This window comes from Salmo salar, chromosome ssa07 (genome assembly GCF_905237065.1).
Source record: "Salmo salar chromosome ssa07, Ssal_v3.1, whole genome shotgun sequence".
Taxonomy (NCBI): domain Eukaryota; kingdom Metazoa; phylum Chordata; class Actinopteri; order Salmoniformes; family Salmonidae; genus Salmo; species Salmo salar.
In genome coordinates, this window is record NC_059448.1 from 28,394,798 (window position 1) to 28,415,862 (window position 21,065).

Genomic DNA, 21,065 nt, shown 5'->3' on the forward strand with positions numbered 1-21,065 from the left:
GTTTGGGTTTCAAAATTAGGGTAACTTTCCCAAGTTATACAGATGCTTATTTTCTCCTGATTCCGAGAGTCTTCCAACCGAGATTTCTGGGAAACATTGGAATTTGGAGAAAGTTACAGGAATTTTGCAACCCTAAACACGATAAAGTCAACCAACTTATTTCCATTTAGGTCCTCATTATGATATAATATTTTACCTTCTTGAGAAGAATGGCCATGTTGCTGGGTAGGGGCTTGAACGGCTGCCAGTCCTGGACGATGGTAGCGTTAGGGAGTACGTCAGACATCAGGCCAGAGTTGAGGAACATCTGGTGGGCCTCGTTGAGGTCCAGAAGGACCGGGGGAACCAGGGGGGTGTCAGAACCCTGGGGGGTACCCTCAGAGGAGGGAGGGAGGGTCACATGCAGCCCCAGTTCGGAGAGCCGGAGCTTGAGGTCTTCGGCATTGAAGCGAACTAGCAGGATGCCCTTTCGGAGAGAGGCGGTGGTGAAAGGACGTAGGGTAAAGAGAAGGTTGTATGGTTGGTTAATAGACTGTTGTGAAAGGGGAAATCTGTAATTTTGGTAGAACATGATTTCCTGACACAAGTGGACTACAGTTATAATGGTTTCTAGTCAGAAATAGGACGACTAGAAATAACTTGGAAAATGTTGGAAATTTGGAAGGCTTACAATACGAATCAATCAATTAACCAATCAAGCAAGCAACAAATTAACCAATTAACCAATACCTACCTGTTTGGTGATGAGGCGGTACTTCTGAAAGTCCTTGGGCCCCAGCTGATCGTCGCGGGTCAGCCTGGTCACCTTCACCTCAGGCCACTTGGACTTGACCAGCTGAGAGCAGAACCGCAGAAGCACCCCTGCCACGCCCTTCCCCCTCTCCTGGGGGGCCACACGTAACCCCTCCACCAGCATGGTGTCACCGTCATCTATCACACACACTGACTCCAGGGCAATCTGGTGGGGGGGAGGGGAGGAACGGCAGGATAAAGGATATCTGTAATTTTCTTGTTATTTCTAGGTAATATACAGTTGAAGTCTGAACTTTACATACACCTTAGCCAAATACATTTAAACTCAGTTTCACAATTCCTGACATTTAACCCTAGTAGAAATTCCGTTTTAGGTCAGTTAGGATTATTTTAAGAATGTGAAATGTCAAAATAATAGTAGAGAGAATTATTTATTTCAGCTTTTATTTAGTTCATCACATTCCCATTGGGTCAGAAGTTTACATACACTCAATTAGAATTTGGTTGCATTGCCTTTAAATTGTTTAACTTGGGTCAAACGTTTTGGGTAGCCTTCCACAAGCTTCCCACAATAAGTTGGGTGAATTTTGGTCCATTCCTCCTGACAGAGCTGGTGTAACTGAGTCAGGTTTGTAGGCCTCCTTGCTCACACACGCTTTTTCAGTTCTGCCCACACATTTTCTATAGGATTGAGGTGAGGGCTTTGTGATGGCCACTCCAATACCTTGACTTTGTTGTCCTTAAGCCATTTTGCCACAACTTTGGAAGTATGATTGGGGTCATTGCCCATTTGGAAGATCCATTTGCGACCAAGCTTTAACTTCCTGACTGATGTATTGAGATGTTGCTTCAATATATCCAAATAATTTTCCTTCCCACATGATGCCATCTATTTTGTGAAGTGCATCAGTCCCTCCTGCAGCAAAGCACCCCCAAAACATGATGCTGACACCCCCGTGCTTCACGGTTGGGATGGTGCTCTTTGGCTTACAAGCCTCCCCCTTTTTCCTCCAAACATAACAATGGTCATTATGGCCAAACAGTTCTATTTTTGTTTCATCAGACCAGAGGACATTTTGGAGCAGTGGCTTCTTCCTTGCGGAGCGACCTTTCAGATTATATCGATATAGGACTCGTTTTACTGTGGATATAAATACTTTTGTACCTGTTTCCTCCAGCATCTTCACAAGGTCCTTTGCTGTTGTTCTGGGATTGATTTGCACTTTTCGCACCAAAGTATGTTTATCTCTAGGAGACAGAACGTGTCTCCTTCCTGAGCGGTATGACGGCTATGTGGTCCCATGGTGTTGATACTTGCGTACTATCGTTTGTACTGATGAACCGTCAGGCGTTTGAAAATTGCTCCCAAGGATGAACCAGACTTGTGGAGGTCTACAATTTTCTTTCTGAGGTCTTGGCTGATTTCTTTTGATTTTCCCATGATGTCAAGAAAAGAGGCACTGAGTTTGGAGGTAGGCCTTGAAATACATCCACAGGTACACCTCCAATTGACTCAAACGATGTCAATTAGCCTATCAGAAGCTTATACAGCCATGACATAATTTTCTGGAATTTTCCAAGCTGTTTAAAGGCACAGTCAACTTAGTGTATGTAAACTTCTGACCCACTGGAATTGTGATACAGTGAATTATAAGTGAAATAATTTGTCTGTAAACAATTGTTGGAAAAATTACTTGTGTCATGCACAAAGTAGATGTCCTAACCGACTTTCCAAAACTATAGTTTGTTAACAAGACATTTGTAGAGTGATTGAAAAACAAGTTTTAATGACTCCAACCTAAGTGTATGTAAACTTCTGACTTCAACTGTAACTCTCAATGGTTCCAAAGTAGGCCACTCCTAATCTCCAGGGTTCCTTTAAGACTCTTGTAACTCCTCACACCACTTTGCCCTGCTTGTTTGCAAAGCATCAGTATGACAGTGTGGTTGGTCTCGAACAGCCAGGCAGTGTAGTGCGTGGGCAGGTACTGGTAGTTCCTTATACGGTCCTTTTTACAGCTTAATAACCCCCTTATAAACAAGCTATGACATGTTTATATTACCCTTATGACAGCTTATAACACCATTTATAGCATTTTCTCACCATTTTGCCCTGTTTGCACTCCAGTACAACGGTACAGTTGGTCTCCTGTTGCCAGGCCTGGTAGCATTCCTAACACTCTTACAACACCTTAATAACATCTTTATAAACATGCTACAACATGCTTATGACACACTTTATAACCTTTTCTCACCACTTTTCCCTGCTTGCGGGCCAGTATGACGGTGCGGTTGGACTCGGACAGCCAGGCGGTGTAGCGGGTCGGCAGGTAGTCCAGCCCTCCATAGATGTCCTGGCTCATCGCCATGATCTCTTCAAAGTCCTCCTCTGTTGCCACGGTGAACTGGAGGCCCGTCTGGGGAGGGGTCTCGGGGAGCTGGGGGCGGGGCAGGCTGTTCTCAATCTTCATCTTTACAGCTGGAGACAGGAAGAAGGGATGGAGGGGGAGAGATGGGATGGAGAGGGAGGAAGGCCAGAGGAAGGGAGTGATAAAGGGGGAATGGAGGAGAGGAAAAAATATTGGAGAAAGTAGAGAGGAAGAGAAGAAGAAGAGGAAGGTGAGTAGGAGAGTGAGAGAGAAGGGTGGAAAAGATCAAAGAGAGAGAGGAATAGACAAATGAAGAGATCGGGTAGAAATAGTGAAGGAGTGAAAGAGAAGGGATTGGAGGGAGATAGATTGATATAAAGAAAATGAGAGGAGGGAGTGAGGGAGAGAGATCAATAGAGATCAGGAAGAGGGAGAAAGAGAAAGGGCGAGAGAGTGCAAAAATCGAATTAGGGACCAGGAGCAGGCCTATAAAGCAAATGGACAGGAAGCACATCCGTTGCTGTAATTGAGAATGTGATCTGATTTAACTCCAGTAAAGTAAAGCTGCAGTATATACTCTAGAGATAAATAGATAAATTACATCCAATCTTAAAGGGCCAGTGCAGTCAAAATTCTGTTTTGTATCATATTGTACAACAGCTTATGAAACTTACACTGTAAAAGTGTGAGTCTGTGTTATTTCCTGATTGTTGCTGGTTGAAAATACAATCTACACATGACCTTCTAATCCGCAGGTTTTGCATGGGTGGAGTTTCGGCTTGCCTGATGACATCTTCAGGTGATAAATTAGCTAATAGGCCAATAAAATCGCTAAAAAGCGATTTTGTGTTTCTTTTTGACAATTTTAATGGAAAACTATTATAGTAAGGTACTTAATTGTTACCCAAAAATAATTTGATATTGCTATAAAAATAGCTGCATTGGGCCTTTAAGGAGAAATACTGAACAGCAGGTTCGACAGAAGGGAAATATGCTGCAGAACTCACATCCAGCATTTCTCCAAAGCTGCTAGGTACACAAAGTATCCTTCAAAAAGTAAGATGACAAATACCCAATTTAATGGGGAAATGTTGTTTAGAGTGAATAACACAATGTTTAGCATATTTATTCACTCAGTGGTTCGCTCCTACAGACAGTGAGTCACGTGGCCGTGGCTTTCTATATAAAGCAGGCAGACAGGCATAGACGCATTTAGTTACCGTTCGATTGAACGTTAGAATGGGCAAAACGAGTGACCTTAAGTGACTTTAAGAGTGGTAAGATCGTCGGTGCCAGGCGTGCCGGTTCCAGAATCTCAGAAATGGACTGGGCTTTTCTGGGCTTTTCACGCACAACAGTGTCTTTCTAGGGTTTACCGAGAATGGTGCGACAAACAAAAAACATCCAGTCAGCGGCAATCCTTTGGGTGAAAACAGCTCGTTGATGAGAGGTCGAAGGAGAATGGCAAGAATCGTGCAATCTACAGTAACAGCGGGGCCACAAACAGGCAAATAACGGCACAGTACAACAGTGGTGTGCAGAATGGCATCTTGGAACCCACAATTTGTCTGTCATTGTCACGGATGGGCTATTGCAGCAGACGACCACAACGGGTTGTGCCATGCTGATGGCAGAGTCAGGATTTGGCAAAAGCAGCATGAGTCTATGGCTCCATCCTGCCTAGTGTCAATGGTACAGGCGGTGTAATGGTTTCCTGGCACACGTTAGGTCCCTTGATTCCAATTGAGCAACATTTCCATTCCCTGAAGAATTCAGGCTGTTCTGGAGGCTGACCCAGTACTAGATGGGTGTACCTAATAAACTGTATATTTTCCATTTAACCTTTACTTAAGTAGGCAAGTCAGTTAAGAACAAATTCTTATTTCCAATGACGGCCTAGGAATAGTGGGTCAACTGCCTTGTTCAGGGGCAGAACGACAGATTTTTACCTTGTCAGCTTGGGGATTCAATCTAGCAACCTTTCGGTTACAGGCCCAATGCTCTAACCACTAGGCTACCTGTCACCCCAATGTAATACACATGATTTCCAGTGTTCTGTTTGTGACACTCAAGGTGCTGGATGATGGTCACTAGACTTGATACTGAATGTTATGGATTATTCTCATGTCTGTTGATAGTGATTGATGCCAGACTGGAGGTACAAGGACCGAGGACACACTGATTATTCACTGTTGTATTCGCAGTCTGGCGTCAATCACTATCAACAGATATTAAAATAATCCATAACATTCAGTGTGAAGTCTAGTGACCATCAACCCGCACCTTGAGTGTCACAAATAGAACACTGGAAATCATGTGTAGTACATCATATATGAATATGCTAAACATTGTGTTAATCACTCTAAACTAAATATTATTATTATTGTTTTTTTTACCTTTTTATTTTTGTACCTTTTTTTGACCTTTTTTGACCTTCATGTTATTGAGACCTAGGTCTCTTTTCCAAATGCGCCCTGTATAATACTATATAAATATATGCATATATGCAAATACATGCAACTTTAGTGATCTTACATTTCCCCATTACAGTCCTGGCAATTCCTATTACACCCATACACTGTTTAGATGCCTGTATACTTTATGCTTCACAACACTTCAACCATATCCCTGTAATTCACATCAATGGGTCAACTTTAACATCAATGGGCATTGGTCAGACAGAGTAAGTAGCTTCAAAACACATCAACCTCAAAGGGTCTTGGTCAGGAAAAACACAGACAACACAACCCCTAACCACACAGACGGCACTAATGTGATTTCTGGTCATCGCCAGGACCCCAGCCCAGTTTGCCCGTCCAGTTTGGCAACAGTTTGTATGTGGCACAGAGAGAGGCGACTGGCATCCGTCCCTGTGGCGCGCCCCCCTCTGCCAACCCCCTATCCCCCTAATCCCTTCGGTAATTCCCCCTCACCCGCTTCCCTGGATTCCTCGGAAAACACTGGCTCACTCGGAAAACAATCACATTTTTCTGAGCTTGGGAAAAGAATGGGGCGAAACGAGCGAGAGAAGAGGAGGGCTCAGGTCGTTGGAAAGGGATTCCGGAAAGGTGCAGAGGTTATTGAGTGGTTAAAGCCTGTGTGTGTGTGTCCATGTGTGTATGTATCCGTGTGTGTGTGTGTGTCCATGTGTGTGTGTTTCTCCGTCCGTGTGTAATATGTGTGTACATTTTACATTTACGTTTTAGTCATTTAGCAGACACTCGTATCGAGAGTGACTTACAGTAGTGAGTGCATACATTTTCATACCATTTTTTTGGTGTATTTCTATGTGTAAGAGTGTATCTCTGTCTCCATCTGTGTGTGTGTTCTCTGTCCCATGCATGCATGGACAGTTAGTGTTAGTTGGCCCCAGGGGGAATGAGGCTTCTAGCTAAAGCAGTGAAGCAGGGCCAGACATTTCCGATAATCTGTCGATGGGAGATGTGTCTGGGCTTGGGGAGGGGAGGGAGGGAAGCCGCCTGCCTGGGACAGAGAAAACACTGTCTGGCCCCACCAGACCTAACACTCTCCCTGTCTCTAACTGGTACTTTTCCATCAACTGGCATGCATAGGCATGGTGCCATAAACTCACTGGGGGAGGAGGGGGGGGGCAGTGACAGTGTCACGCACACAAACCACACACACAATGAATCACTAACTGCCGCGTGAACTTTAGCATGACATCAATAAACACCTCAGCAGCGCCCTTCCAATCAATCAACCGTCCACATACGCGTGCGCGCGCGCACACACCTCTGTCTACGACCCGCGTTAAATCTTCACTCGTTTTTCTGTCTGTCAACCTCCTCAGTGAAATTAGATATCACATCAGAAAGATAATTACTACACAGATACACTCTTAGAACAAAATGTACTATCTAGAACCTAAAAGGGTTCTTCCAGCTGTCCCCATGGGAGAACCCTTTTTGGTTCCAGGTAGAACCCTTTTGGGTTCCATATAAAACCCTTTCCACATAGGGTTCTACATGGAACCCGAACCAAACCTGGAACCAAAAACGGTTCTCCTATGGGGACAGCCGAAGAACCCTTATGGAACCCTTTTTTCTAAGAGTGTTAACAGACACCTGTCCATTACAGAAACACAAAAGCCTGTCAGAGTTGCATGGTGTAAGGAGGAGAAGAGAGGATAGGAAGGTTGTTTCTGCATGATGTTCTTGCTGACGTTTGGTTGGCAGGCAAGCAAACATACTGAAACAAAGAGGAACCAAGTGACACACTACATGACCAAAAGTATGTGGACACCTGCTTGTTGAACGTCTCATTCCAAAATCATGGGCATTAATATGGAGTTGGTCCCCCCTTTGCCACTACAACAGACTCCACTCTTCTGGGAAGGATTTCCATTAGATGTTGGAACATTGCTGTGGGGACTTGCTTCCGTTCTGCCACAACAGCATTAATGAGGTTGGTCACTGATGTTGGGCAATTATGGCCTGGCTTGAGGCCGGCGTTCCAATTCATCCCAAAGGTGTTCGATGGGGTTGAGGTCAGGGCTCTGCACAAGCCAGTCAAGTTCTTCCACACCGATCTCGACAAACCATTTCCGTATGGACCTCGCTTTGTGAACGGGGGCATTGTCATGCTGAAACAGGAAAGGGCCTTCCCCAAACTGTTACCACAAAATTGGAAGCACAGAATCGTCTAGAATGTAATTAATTGTATGTTGTAGTGTTAAGATTTCCCTTCACTGGAACTAAGGGGCCTAGCCCGAACCATGAAAAACAGCCCCAGACCATTATTCCTCCTCCATCAAACTTTACAGTTGGAACTATGCATTCGGATAGGTAGCGTTCTCCTGGCATCCGCCGAACCCAGATATGTCCGTTGGACTGCCAGATGGTGCAGCGTGATTCATCACTCCAGAGAACGTGTTTCCACTGCTCCAGAGTCCAATGGTGGTGAAATTTACAACACTCCAGCCGACGCTTGGCACTGCGTATGGTGATCTTAGGCTTGTTGCTTCCAGAGGCAGTTTGGAACTCGGTAGTGAGTATTGCAACCAAGAAGCGTCGATTTTTACGCGCTTCAGCACTCGGCGGTCCCTTTCTGTGAGCTTGTGTGGCTGAGCCGTTGTTGCTCCACTTCACAATAACAGCACTTACAGTTGACCGGGGCAGCTCTAGCAGGGCAGAAATTTGATGAACTGACTTGTTGGAAAGGTGGCATCCTATGACAGTGCCACGTTGAAAGTGAGCTCTTCAACTGAGCTCTTCAGTAAGGCCATTCTACTGCCAATGTTTGTCTATGGAGATTGCATGACTATGTGCTCAATTGTATACACCTGTCAGCAACGGGTGTGACTGAAATTGCCAAATTCACTCATTTGAAGGGGTGTCCACATACTTTTGTATATTTAGTGTATGTTTAAACCACGTCATGTATACAGTAAGCCTATATGCAATAAATGAAATAGATTGGAATCCATTTCTTCTTCCTTCCCATCTCTTAGAAACAGTGTGTCAAATCAAATCAAATTGTATTTGTCACATACACGTGTTTAGCAGACGTTACTTCGGGTGTAGTGAAATGCTTGTGTTTCTAGCTCTAACAGTGCAGTAATATCTAACAGTGATATCTAACAATTTCACAACAATATAGAATAAAATAGGATAGAATAGAATAGGATAGAATAGGGTGAAATAGAATAGGATGGAATAGGAAAGGAAAGAATAGGATATAATGGAATAGGACAGAATAGGATGGAATGGGATAGAATATGATGGAATAGGATGGAATAGCATAGGATAGGATAGGATAGGATAGGATAGGATAGGATAGGATAGGATAGGATAGGATAGGATAGGATAGGATAGGATAGAAAATAATAGGATGGAATAGGACAATAGAATGGAATAGAATAGGATAGAATAGGATGGGATAGGATAGAATAGGATAGAAAAGGATGGAATAGGATAGAATAGAATAGGATGAATAGAATAGGATGGAATATGATAGAATTGGATAGGATAGAATAGGATGGAAAATGATAGGATAGAATAGAATAGGATAGAAAAGGATGGAATAGGATAGAATAGAATAGGGTAGGATAGAATGGAATATGATAGGATAGAATAGAATAGAATAGGATAGAAAAGGATGGAATAGGATAGAATAGAATAGGATAGGATGGAATATGATAGGATAGAATAGAATAGAATAGGATAGAAAAGGATGGAATAGGATAGAATAGAATAAAAAGCATAGAATAAAGTAAAATCCATTTGCCCTGAAAATCTCTTTCTTCCTATCCATTTGAAACAGCAGTGACACTGACTAAACTGGATCACATGTCAACAGAGGATGACAGCGAAGAGGAGGATTTAGGCTATACAGTGCTGCTGTCACAGTGTTGTGATGATGATGCTCTTGACTACACACACACACACACACACACACACACACACACACACACACACACACACACACACACACACACACACACACACACACACACACACAAGCACATACTTGCACACATGCACACACACACACACACACACACACACACACACACACATGCACATGCACACACTGTCAGACACACCATCACACACACACGCGCTACTGTCCTCACTCTTTTACTAAACACAGAGGATTGGAGCGACAGGCCTGCAGGCCAAGTTATTACGAGTTTTAGAGAGCCAAAACAAAACAAAGAGTAGTATGCAATAAGTGTGACCTCAGTACTTCATGCTATTGCAGTGTAAGTCCAATATCAACACAATAACCTATCCTATAACTCAGGTGCGTGGTGTGTGTGTGACTGTGTGTGTGTGACTGTGTGTGTTCGTGTGTGGGGGAGTTTGAGATTTCCATTTGATTTTGTCAATTTTATCCCGTGGGCCACACAAGGGACAAAGAAACGACAGATCCCACCTTTAGGGGACAAAGAAATTACAGATCACACCTTTAATTAACCTATTACACATAACACTCTTCACATCATCTATTTCTGGATGAAATACTCACCTATGACTTTCCTTGTTCTCTATCTTGAAGACCTTACGGGGTAAGATAGAGGATTCTCTACACACTTCTAATCTTGGATGATTTATTCAGCGAGCAGTGTCTGCCGATCCGTGTGAGGTAAAATGCCACGTCGATACGTCCCATCATCGTCTAGCACACGAGACGTGCGCGTGCGCGTGATAATTTTGCAAAGGCGCGATACAGTTCTCCGTCCTCTCATCTGAATAGGGAGAACACATCAACACAATCTACAACTGGAGATTACGTTTCATTTTCACAAAGCAGATACTGAACATCAGTCGCGGTTCCTGAATTAGGCTACATTAAAGAAGGCTCTTTGCTGCAGTGTTTCAAGGTGATTGTAAAAGGGTAACCCCCTGGTGTCAGTTCGGTTTTGTCTTTGTAAATACGTCACGATAGGCAGTGCAACGTGAGGGTAGTAGCCTCTATCTCTTTCTATCATTCTTTGTCACGAACACATACACACACACACAACAAACGCACGTGGCAGCAGCCTCATCCCCTCTCCCTCCCTCTCTCTCTCCCTTTCTCTCCCTCGCTCTTTGTCTCTTTCCTCTGACTCCTTCCCTCTGGATCTAGTCCATGTGCTTATGCTTGTGTGTTTACATAACTTTCTGTGGTAAAATCCCATGACGTATTTATACACTGTATTTCCCCTGTACAGTATTTCCTACCCAGAGCAGCTGATCTGAAGTCGGTTTTGTCATTGCCCGTATAATGGTTAGGGTTAGGATTGGGATTGCCTGAGCTGATCCTAGATATGTGCCTATGGGCAGCTTCTAATCAGTCTAAATTAGATGATTTTTCCGCTAGAGGACGTCACACACGCTATGGAACATGACGTTTACATGTAATCAAAATGCCATTGGTGGCCTGTTTTAACAGTTGTCTGAGGGCATCGTCATCAAGCATGAGTACAGTACCTCCTCTCGTTTGTATAAATCTCCCACTCGCCCTCTTTTTACTCCCATCTTCATCAGCCCATCATTTTACAGAACGTCTCCTTGTTTATATAAATGTCTCATTCTCTAATGTCCTGCTCTCTTTCTCTGTCTCTTTCTTTCTCTCTCTTTCTCTCTCTCTCTCTTTATCTCTCTCTCTCTCTCTCTGTCTCTCTATCTGTCTCTCATCCTACAATTTTTGTCAAAATCCCAAACTTCCTATCCTGATATATGGCAGTTTTACATTGCATAATTTCAAAAGGCTAATTTCCTCTTCCCTTCTCTCTGGTTATATATACTGCTCAAAAAAATAAAGGGAACACTTAAACAACACATCCTAGATCTGAATGAAAGAAATAATCTTATTAAATACTTTTTTCTTTACATAGTTGAATGTGCTGACAACAAAATCACACAAAAATAATCAATGGAAATCCAATTTATCAACCCATGGAGGTATGGATTTGGAGTCACACTCAAAATTAAAGTGGAAAACCACACTACAGGCTGATCCAACTTTGATGTAATGTCCTTAAAACAAGTCAAAATGAGGCTCAGTAGTGTGTGTGGCCTCCATGTGCCTGTATGACCTCCCTACAACGCCTGGGCATGATCCTGATGAGGTGGCAGATGGTCTTCTGAGGGATCTCCTCCCAGACCTGGACTAAAGCATCCGCCAACTCCTGGACAGTCTGTGGTGCAATGTGGCGTTGGTGGATGGAGCGAGACATGATGTCCCAGATGTGCTCAATTGGATTCAGGTCTGGGGAACGGGCGGGCCAGTCCATAGCATCAATGCCTTCCTCTTGCAGGAACTGCTGACACACTCCAGCCACATGAGGTCTAGCATTGTCTTGCATTAGGAGGAACCCAGGGCCAACCGCACCAGCATATGGTCTCACAAGGGGACTGAGGATCTCATCCCGGTACCTAATGGCAGTCAGGCTACCTCTGGCGAGCACATGGAGGGCTGTGCGGCCCCCCAAAGAAATGCCACCCCACACCATGACTGACCCACCGCCAAACCGGTTATGCTGGAGGATGTTGCAGGCAGCAGAACGTTCTCCACGGCGTCTCCAGACTCTGTCACGTCTGTCACATGCTCAGTGTGAATCTGCTTTCATCTGTGAAGAGCACAGGGCGCCAGTGGCGAATTTGACAATCTTGGTATTCTCTGGCAAATGCCAAACATCCTGCACGGTGTTGGGCTGTAAGCACAACCCCCACCTGTGGACGTCGGGCCCTCATACCACCCTCATGGAGTCTGTTTCTGACCGTTTGAGCAGACACATGCACATTTGTGGCCTGCTGGAGGTCATTTTGCAGGGCTCTGGCAGTGCTCCTCCTGCTCCTCCTTGCACAAAGGCGGAGGTAGCGGTCCTGCTGCTGGGTTGTTTCCCTCCTACGGCCTCCTCCACATCTCCTGATGTACTGGCCTGTCTCCTGGTAGCGCCTCCATGCTCTGGACACTACGCTGACAGACACAGCAAACCTTCTTGCAACAGCTCGCATTGATGTGCCATCCTGGATGAGCTGCACTACCTGAGCCACTTGTGTGGGTTGTAGACTCCGTCTCATGCTACCACTAGAGTGAAAGCACCGCCAGCATTCAAAAGTGACCAAAACATCAGCCAGGAAGCATAGGAACTGAGAAGTGGTCTGTGGTCCCAACCTGCAGAATCACTCCTTTATTGGGGGTGTCTTGCTAATTGCCTATAATTTCCACCTGTTGTCTATTCCATTTGCACAACAGCATGTGAAATGTATTGTCAATCAGTGTTGCTTCCTAAGTGGACAGTTTGATTTCACAGAAGTGTGATTGACTTGGAGTTACATTGTGTTGTTTAAGTGTTCCCTTTATTTTTTTGAGAAGTGTACATTTTGAAAAGGAGAATTACATGCAATATCCTTGGGTTAGGTTTGGAAATCCTTCTAGAGCTGCGAAAATAGAAATGTACATCCTGCAGAAAATATATATGTATTAGATCATACTTAGAACAGTGCTTTTTCTACACATGGTCCTGAGTACTGCAGCTGGTCTGTAAATTCTTTTATATATATTTTGTATATATCTAAAAAAAAAAAAACATCCAAAAACAATAATATTTGGGAGTATTAATGGCATTGTAAGCAATTTTACATTATTTTTCACAATATAAATTGTTTATAATAATAATAGGCCTTTCATTTGTTACATTCAATGCTGAAATTGACAAAATTTGTTCGCAAATATATTTAATGCTTAAAAGATTGTGCGTCTCCGTGGATGGTGGTCCTCAACAGCTTTTGAAGGTTTTTGGTGGTCCCCGGAACAGAAAAGGTTGGGAACCACTGATATAGACATATTAGATCATACTAGCAGAACTGCAGTAATATGGACATACAGATAACTGCCAAAATAAAGGAAACACTAACATAAAGGGTCTTAATAGGGAATTGAGCCACCACCAGCCGCCAGAACAGCTTCAATGCGCCTTGTCTGGAACTCTTTTGGAGGGATACGACACCATTCTTCCACGATAAATTCTATAATTTGGTGGATTTCTCAGGTGCCACTCCAGAATCTCCCATAAGTGTTCAATTGGGTTGAGACCTGGTGACTGAGACACACACTCACACACCCTTTAAACCCTCTATGCTCCTTTGAGACCGATCTTCCAAAGTCACTGAGATCTCTTCTTCTAGCCATGGTACGACGAATAATGAGCAACTGGGCATTTTCTTACATGACCCTAAGCATGATGGGATGTTTTAATTGCTTAATTAACTCAGGAACCACACCTGTGTGAAAGCACCTACTTTAAACATACCTTGTATTTCTCATTTACTCAAGTGTTTCCTTTATTTTGGCAGTTACCTGTACATCATACTAGAACTGCAGAAATGTAGACGCACATAATTCTAGAGCTGCAGAAATATAGACATCCATCATACTAGAGCTTCAGAAATATAGCCATACATTTTACTGGAGCTGCGCTGGACCAAGCAAACACTAACACACTAACATGTGACAAATAACATTTGATTTGATAAACCTAAACAAAAATGGGCATCCATTTGATGCAATGCGCTGGGGATGGGATAGTAGAAAATTAGAGAGTGCGAACAAAACATTACCCTTTTTCATATCTCTATGTTAAAGAAAACATCTTAGAAAACACTTATGAAACAAACATGCTATTCTTATCCAGCTGTGAATGATGAAGGCATGAGTCTGTTTCCCTTGAGGTCCATTATACTGATGTGGGTGACACAGGACAAATGCCCTGGCATGCATCACCATGATCATTAGGACACGCAATGAAAATGAAATGAACATCTCATATTGGAAAAGTACAGGTCCCTACCTGTTTCAGTCTGTTTTCTTCCGTTTTGTGCCGAATGAACAAGACCCAGATCGGCATCACAATAATGCCAGCATCACAAGCAAGCAAATGCAGCAACAGACTTTTAAGACTGAATAGCTGATGATGACGCTGTTGCACTGAACTCATCAACACTCTTACCTTTCCATAACTCTATCTGTCACTCACTCCGGTAAGAGAGTTAGCCAATCCACACAGATCTAGGATCAGCTTAACCTCCCTCACTCCTAACCTTAACCGTTAGGGTGGAAAAATACAGAACTTATCTCAGATCAGTGTGTAGGCAATACATGAGGAACTTCAACCAACTACTTTTTTTATTTAACTAGGCAAGTCAGTTAAGAACAAATTCTTATTTACAGTGACAGCCTACCGGGGAACAGTGGGTTAACTGCCTTGTTCAGGTGCAGAACGACAGATTTTTTCCTTATCAGCTCGGGGATTCGATCTAGCAACCTTTCGGTTACTGGCCCAACACTCTAACCACTAGACTACCTGCCGCCCCAAAATGTATGTGTGTGTGTGTGGGTGTGGGTGTGGGTGTGGGCGTGTACGTGTGTGTGCGTGCGTGCGTGCGTGCGTGCGTGCGTGCGTGCGGTTGTGTTGTTAAGCCTTTATAAACTGCATGGTCGGTACTCAGTCCTGTGTGGGTATAGAGGGCACCTCAGTGAGTCTGAATAAATTAACTTCACCAGAATTGCTTTCGGGTTAAGAGGGACGGGAGGGAGGGGAGGGAGGGAGGAGGGTTGGGGGGGTTGATGAATGTGTTGGGGGAGGGGGGGGATCAAATGAGTGTGTATAGAGCGTATAGGGTGTGTGTGTGCTCTGGCCACGTGTGTGTGCATGTGTGTGTATAGAAGGAAAGAGGGGTGAATGGATAGAAAGGAGAGCGGATGCAGAGGGGTGGGGGGGTGTTTGTTTGTGTGTGTGCGTGGGTGGGGGGGCTCTAACTTTTCATAGTACCTCCTAAGTGTGTAATTTTTTTATGGGCCTGATAGTAAATGACATGAAATTTAAAGGCAAAAAAGAATGACCTTTTAATGTGGCATGAACACAACCAGTCATGATGTTTTCATAGGATTGTCAAACAAATCACTTCAAAAAGCAGGCTACCTGTGCATATTCATCCACTCCAAAATAATTCCAACATCCAAACAGCCAATAAATGGTTTAAACCATAACAGATAGGTGGGGGTCTTCGTTTCATTTAGAATAAGCTTTCATTTTCATGCCCAGGTAAATTGCATTTCAAACAAAAAGGAGAATGGTTAAATTAGCATTATTTAGAGACCCCCCAAAGTTTGACTGTTGTTGCATTTAGGGAAGAGACCACCCCCACCCCCCTGTAATTCGTACACTGAGCCCTGTGATAGAAAAATTACATACGTACCTGATTTGTTGGATATTTAACAATTATTTACTTAACTAATAGTAGGACATTTCTGTCCTAGTAGTGTCTGTTAGTTATGGTCTCCACTCTAGTTCCCTGCAGCTAATCTGGGCGTATGGTCACTAGAGATGGCTTGAGCTGACAGATGAGTTAAAGACTGCATTACATAGACAAGATGTGGTGGGTGTAACCGAGATAGAGATAGCCAGGAGTTTAGAACAATTCCTCATCGTCTCTAAATCATCCTTGCATCTGGGAAACTAAGCCAGGGTGGGGTTAAGACCACTCCCCCGTGCGGATAATGACAGGATGAACCCAGAGTGGCTTATGATGCTCCTTGGTCTGCATGAAGTGGTTGAACCAACCACAATGAAGCATTCTTAGTGTCAGCTATATACAGGACTCTGCATTTGTGTAAGGGTTAGGTTACTCAGTCCAACACTCAAGAGTGGGGGGTCGACCAGCCTCATTATTGCAATATTTAATCGATATTAAATAAAGTGGATTGTTTGAAAAAAATGACCAAGTTTCTCTCAGTACTGAATTTCCACGACAGTCCTTCATGATAAAACATATAACTAACTGCTCAAGCGGGACAATGGTGCAACCCCCCCGCACAGGCTATGTCCCAAATGGCAACCTTTTCCTTATGTATTTCCCTCCTTTTGACCAGAACCCTACAGACCCTAGTCAAAAGTAGTGCACTACATAGGGAACAGGGTGTCATGTGGGACGCAGCGCAAGTCCTTCCAGCATGTCCTTTGAAAATGCTGCGACACTCACTTCACTCCATCCCAAATCTATCTAGAGTGAGAAGAGTGAGAGACACAGAGAGACAGTGAAAGAGAGAGGGAACGCATGAGAGCGAGAGACAGACAGACCAGAAATCAAAGAGTAGGATAAAAAAGAGAGAACTGTCTGTATATCTATAAAAGGTTAAACCGTTTGCAGGCCATGATGTCCTGAATCTGCTCTACTCAATGTCGTGCTTTCCCATCTTTCTCCCTCTTCAACTGTCTCTTGATACATCTAATCATGAGTACACTGTCATGTCTCCCCTCTTTCATTCCAAACTGCCAAGTGGAATCAGATCACAAAGTATGCATGCATTCCCTCTTCATTCCCAAAGAGAGGAGCAAAAACACGAGCGCACGCACACGCGCTCTTTGGCGCACGGCACGCGCACTGTATGGGCAGGTTGGTTAGAAGTCTCTCTCCCACAGCTCCTCGTGCCGAATGTGAGCGAGTTTCCCAACCCAGACGGAATGTGGAGAAATAGAACAGGCTTTGAATAAATCACGAACTAACTGCACACACGGATCACGGTGGAACTGTCACCGGCTGGGAAATAACCATTGCCTAGAATGCACGCATAGCATGTGTGCTTATACATGCTGTATTTGCTTTACATGTTAAGTTAAACCTATACCTAGAATTACAGGAATTGCTGTTATAGCTAAATTCGGAGAAATAGACTATAACCTAAATTGCGCCACACGTGCACCAACGTATAGAGAACATAAGAATTCTAGCTGTCACGACTCTATCCAAGCACGTGCTGTACGTACACATACCGGAGGCGCGCGCACCGCTCAGCAGCTCCCTCACAGCTGCCATAGCATTGCGGCCGCAGATGCGTATTTATGCAACATAGCCTATGTTGTGAATAAAGGAATTATTCATCGTAGCTTGCCATCTCCTGCCCCCTAAATCCCCCGCTTCCACCCGCTCATCTATCTGTCCTTTATGCCTAAATGTATGCGACTCCTTTTCCAGGGGCTTTCAGCATTCCATACTGACTGCAACTGCATAGCCGATCTTTGGATATAGCCTAACAAATGAATATATCGCAAAAGTGATGCCGAAAGGTGATATCTGATAAACATATGTTTGTTATCTTTATTGTTTCATATTACTATATTCATTTATTATATTCGGCTGAGGGGGATGGTGGTGACAGCGCCAGGATTGCATCCTCAACGGTGATTGGATGAATCTTTGATCATGTCCATATTCGATTAGATAGGCTATCGGCATCATTCATCCGCATTACCTATACTATAGTACATACAGACAGACACACAATTCCATAATGCTATAGGCCCACAGTAGACTATAAAACCTGCATTGTAGCCTATGGACTAGTTTCGGGGTAGTCTACACATCGTTTCATTGCTTTATCATTACCATCCCCTCCGCTGTAACTCAGTCTCTCGGGTAAATTCCTTAAATTTGGCCACACAAAATGGCCGATAAGAATAGGATGGGGATAGTGGAATAATCGGGTCGGGAATATGAGAAAAGGTTTAGGTAGGCTACAGAGACAAGATAGAAAGGCAATGCAGAATATCCGATCACACGTAGCCTATACGTTGCCTTCTATGAAAACATAATTTGGCCTAGAAATAAAATATTATTTAAAATATGACAACAAATATTACAAAATCATAATGATCGATCATGGATGGATACCGTTATCGTGAGTGATCGATAAACTTGACTATGCTCACCGATGTGCTCCAAATGTCTGCCACTGCCGGTGAAATGTATTAATTCCCTCTTACCGTTAGTGAAGCCCGGAGGTCTCGTGCAAGTGTTGTCGGTAACGGCAGGTGTATTGCCAGGTGCAAGAGGTGGATGGGTGGTCACAGCGGCTACTGTTCAAATTCAGGATAAAATACGAATTCTCCCAGCCACCGGCTCGAGTTTTCAATATAAGAGATGACCGTTTAGGCCCCTCCTACAAACCCTGCATGCTCGGCTCTCTCTCCTCGTAGTAGGCTAGGCTATCCTAACCCCTGCCTACCATCATCACCAAAATATCCCCCACCCAACCACCCATCAATATCTCTCTCTCTCTCTCTCTCTCTCTCTCTCTCTTTATTGGCATGGGAAACAAGTTTACATTGTCAAACCAAGTGGAATACATAATAAACAAAAGTGAAATAAACAATCGGAAATTAAAAGTAAATAGCTTATTACACTCACAAAAGTTTCAAAAGAATAGAGACATTTCAAATGTTATATTACCGGCTGTGTACAGTGTTATAAAAAATATGCAAATAGTTGAAGTATGAAAGGCAACATGTCACAAATCTTGCTGCTGTGATGGTACACTGTGGTGTTTCACAAAATAGATATGGGAGTTTATCAAAATTGGATTTGTTTTCAAATGATTTGTGGTTCTGTGCAGTGGCGAGTTTACCATGTAAATCTGGGTGGGCCAAACAAAAACTTCTTTTTAGATGCATGCCAGCAAAGCCACTACACAACACAACACTACAGTAAATAATACATTAATGGCATTATAACGGTGACAAACTGTGCCCACAAGTTGTCCCAACAGCAGAGTCCCAACAGCAGTACCATCACCTTACCACTGCTACACCTGGCTATCAGCGGAGCCTTGTCTGGCAGCGAAACTGTTCATTCAGCCTCATTTACTGTCTTTAAAAAAAAATTGCTGTGTTCCGTTCAAATTGGACCGATTTACAGGTTTTCTCTCTGAAAAATTTAGTTAATTTAATCTGATTGATAAAAAGACAATCACCCGCTATTTAAACAGCATTCGTGACGGGAGGAGGGACAAAGGATGGAGAAACCTGCTTCTCTCCTCAGGTGCTGCCTTTCGGGGAGGGTGTACTGAGTGAAAACAATTGTTGGACATACGCCTGATACTCAGACAATAGATTGTGTTGAGTCACTGCACCCTTTTCATGGATCCGATTTCTTATATTCCATTGCGTATTAAATATGCTTGGAAACTATATTGCAAAGAAAAGGAAATAAGAATAATATCATGAAGTTAGATACAATAGATACAATCTAGGCCTAAATATAATCCAACTCCAGATAACAATTTAATTGCATTTTTGCTGATTCAAGTTCAAAACTTGTAATGTTCACAATAACTTAAGTTGATAAAAAAAGATCTAACACAACATTAGGTGATAATATATGTATTATTATGGATTTATAATCGGTTATAATGGGGTGGTCATTTTGGACCGGGAACACAGAATTAATTATTATGAAACGAACACAACAGGAGTGTTAAACAAATCTGGTTTCTACTGACAATTGAGATATACAAACTATGACATAAGGGGACGACGAGCCGATAAGAGGCAATCCGTAATTTCGATTAAGACATTAATGAGCAAGCTAGGATGGACTTAGTCAATATAACTATTTGTTCAGCACTTTTTAAATGTACAGCGACAGAATTCAGAACATGGGCCATTTTTACAGTATTCTCCCAGTACGCCAAGTCAGAACCGTAAGATTAATAAAGAGAGCATATAAGCAGACAATGAAAGCTCTTACAATATCCGATGATTACATTTCTCTAAAACAGGCTATATAGGCTACATGTGCACCACCAAGTCAGAACAGTAGGCAAAATGATGAGGGGGGAAAGGGACCAAATTATTAGGATGAGGCACATTGGCTACTAACAGCTTACTACACAACATACACTTAATATTACTTTCTTAGCTACAGCATTCATATCGCCCTGGCTTATGACATGACTTATGAAGCAGCATACAAGGCATTATTGGACTCACCTTCTTGTGTTGTGCTCACTTGAACAGGAAGGTGGCACGATGGTCCTGTGTGGGAAAAGTTTGTCTTCAAACTTTGTCATTGTCACGTCCTGACCATAGAAAGCTTTTATTTTCTATGGTAGAGTAGGTCAGGGCATGACTGGGGTGTTGTTCTTGTTTATATTTTCTATGTGGGGTTCTAGGTTCATTTTCTATGTTGGTGATTTGTATGATTCCCAATTAGAGGCAGCTGGTTATCGTTGTCTCTAATTGGGGATCATACTTAAGTAGCATTTTTTCCACCTGTGGGTTATGGGATATTGTTTTTGTGTAGGTGCCTATTTGCACTTCACTGTCTTCACGTTTCGTTTGTTCATTTATTGTTTTGTATTTTGCTTAAGTTTCACATTATAATAAAGATGTGGAACGCTACTCACACTGCGCCTTGGTCCAATCATTACGACGAACGTGACAGTCATCAAAGTCTGGAATTCTCTGGATTTAAGGTGCTTTCAAGACAACTGGGAACTCGGGGAAAAAAACAAGGTCGAATCATGATGATGTCAGTGATCTTCAGGTCGGAGCTCTAGAATGAGGCCTGAGTTCCGGACTTGTAATTCAAAGTTCGATGACCGTTTAAAACGTACTTTCCCAGTCGGAGCTCGTTTTCCTCAGAGTTCCCAGTTGTC

At 43.2% G+C, this 21,065-nt stretch overlaps 1 protein-coding gene across 1 annotated transcript in view; it reads right to left on the reverse strand.

Annotated features, from left to right (window-relative positions):
• The window catches only part of nat16 (N-acetyltransferase 16), a 30,782-nt gene extending 12,157 nt beyond the window's left edge, over positions 1–18,625 (reverse strand). The window contains exons 1-4 of the mRNA XM_014207186.2: positions 18,394–18,625; positions 3,009–3,232; positions 734–958; positions 197–466 (exon numbers count right to left, since the gene is read on the reverse strand). Of these exons, the coding sequence (XP_014062661.1) occupies positions 197–466; positions 734–958; positions 3,009–3,224 (711 nt within the window). The 5' untranslated portion in view covers positions 3,225–3,232; positions 18,394–18,625. The remainder of the gene's footprint in view (positions 1–196; positions 467–733; positions 959–3,008; positions 3,233–18,393) is intronic.
• Between the last annotated feature and the right edge of the window lie 2,440 nt (positions 18,626–21,065).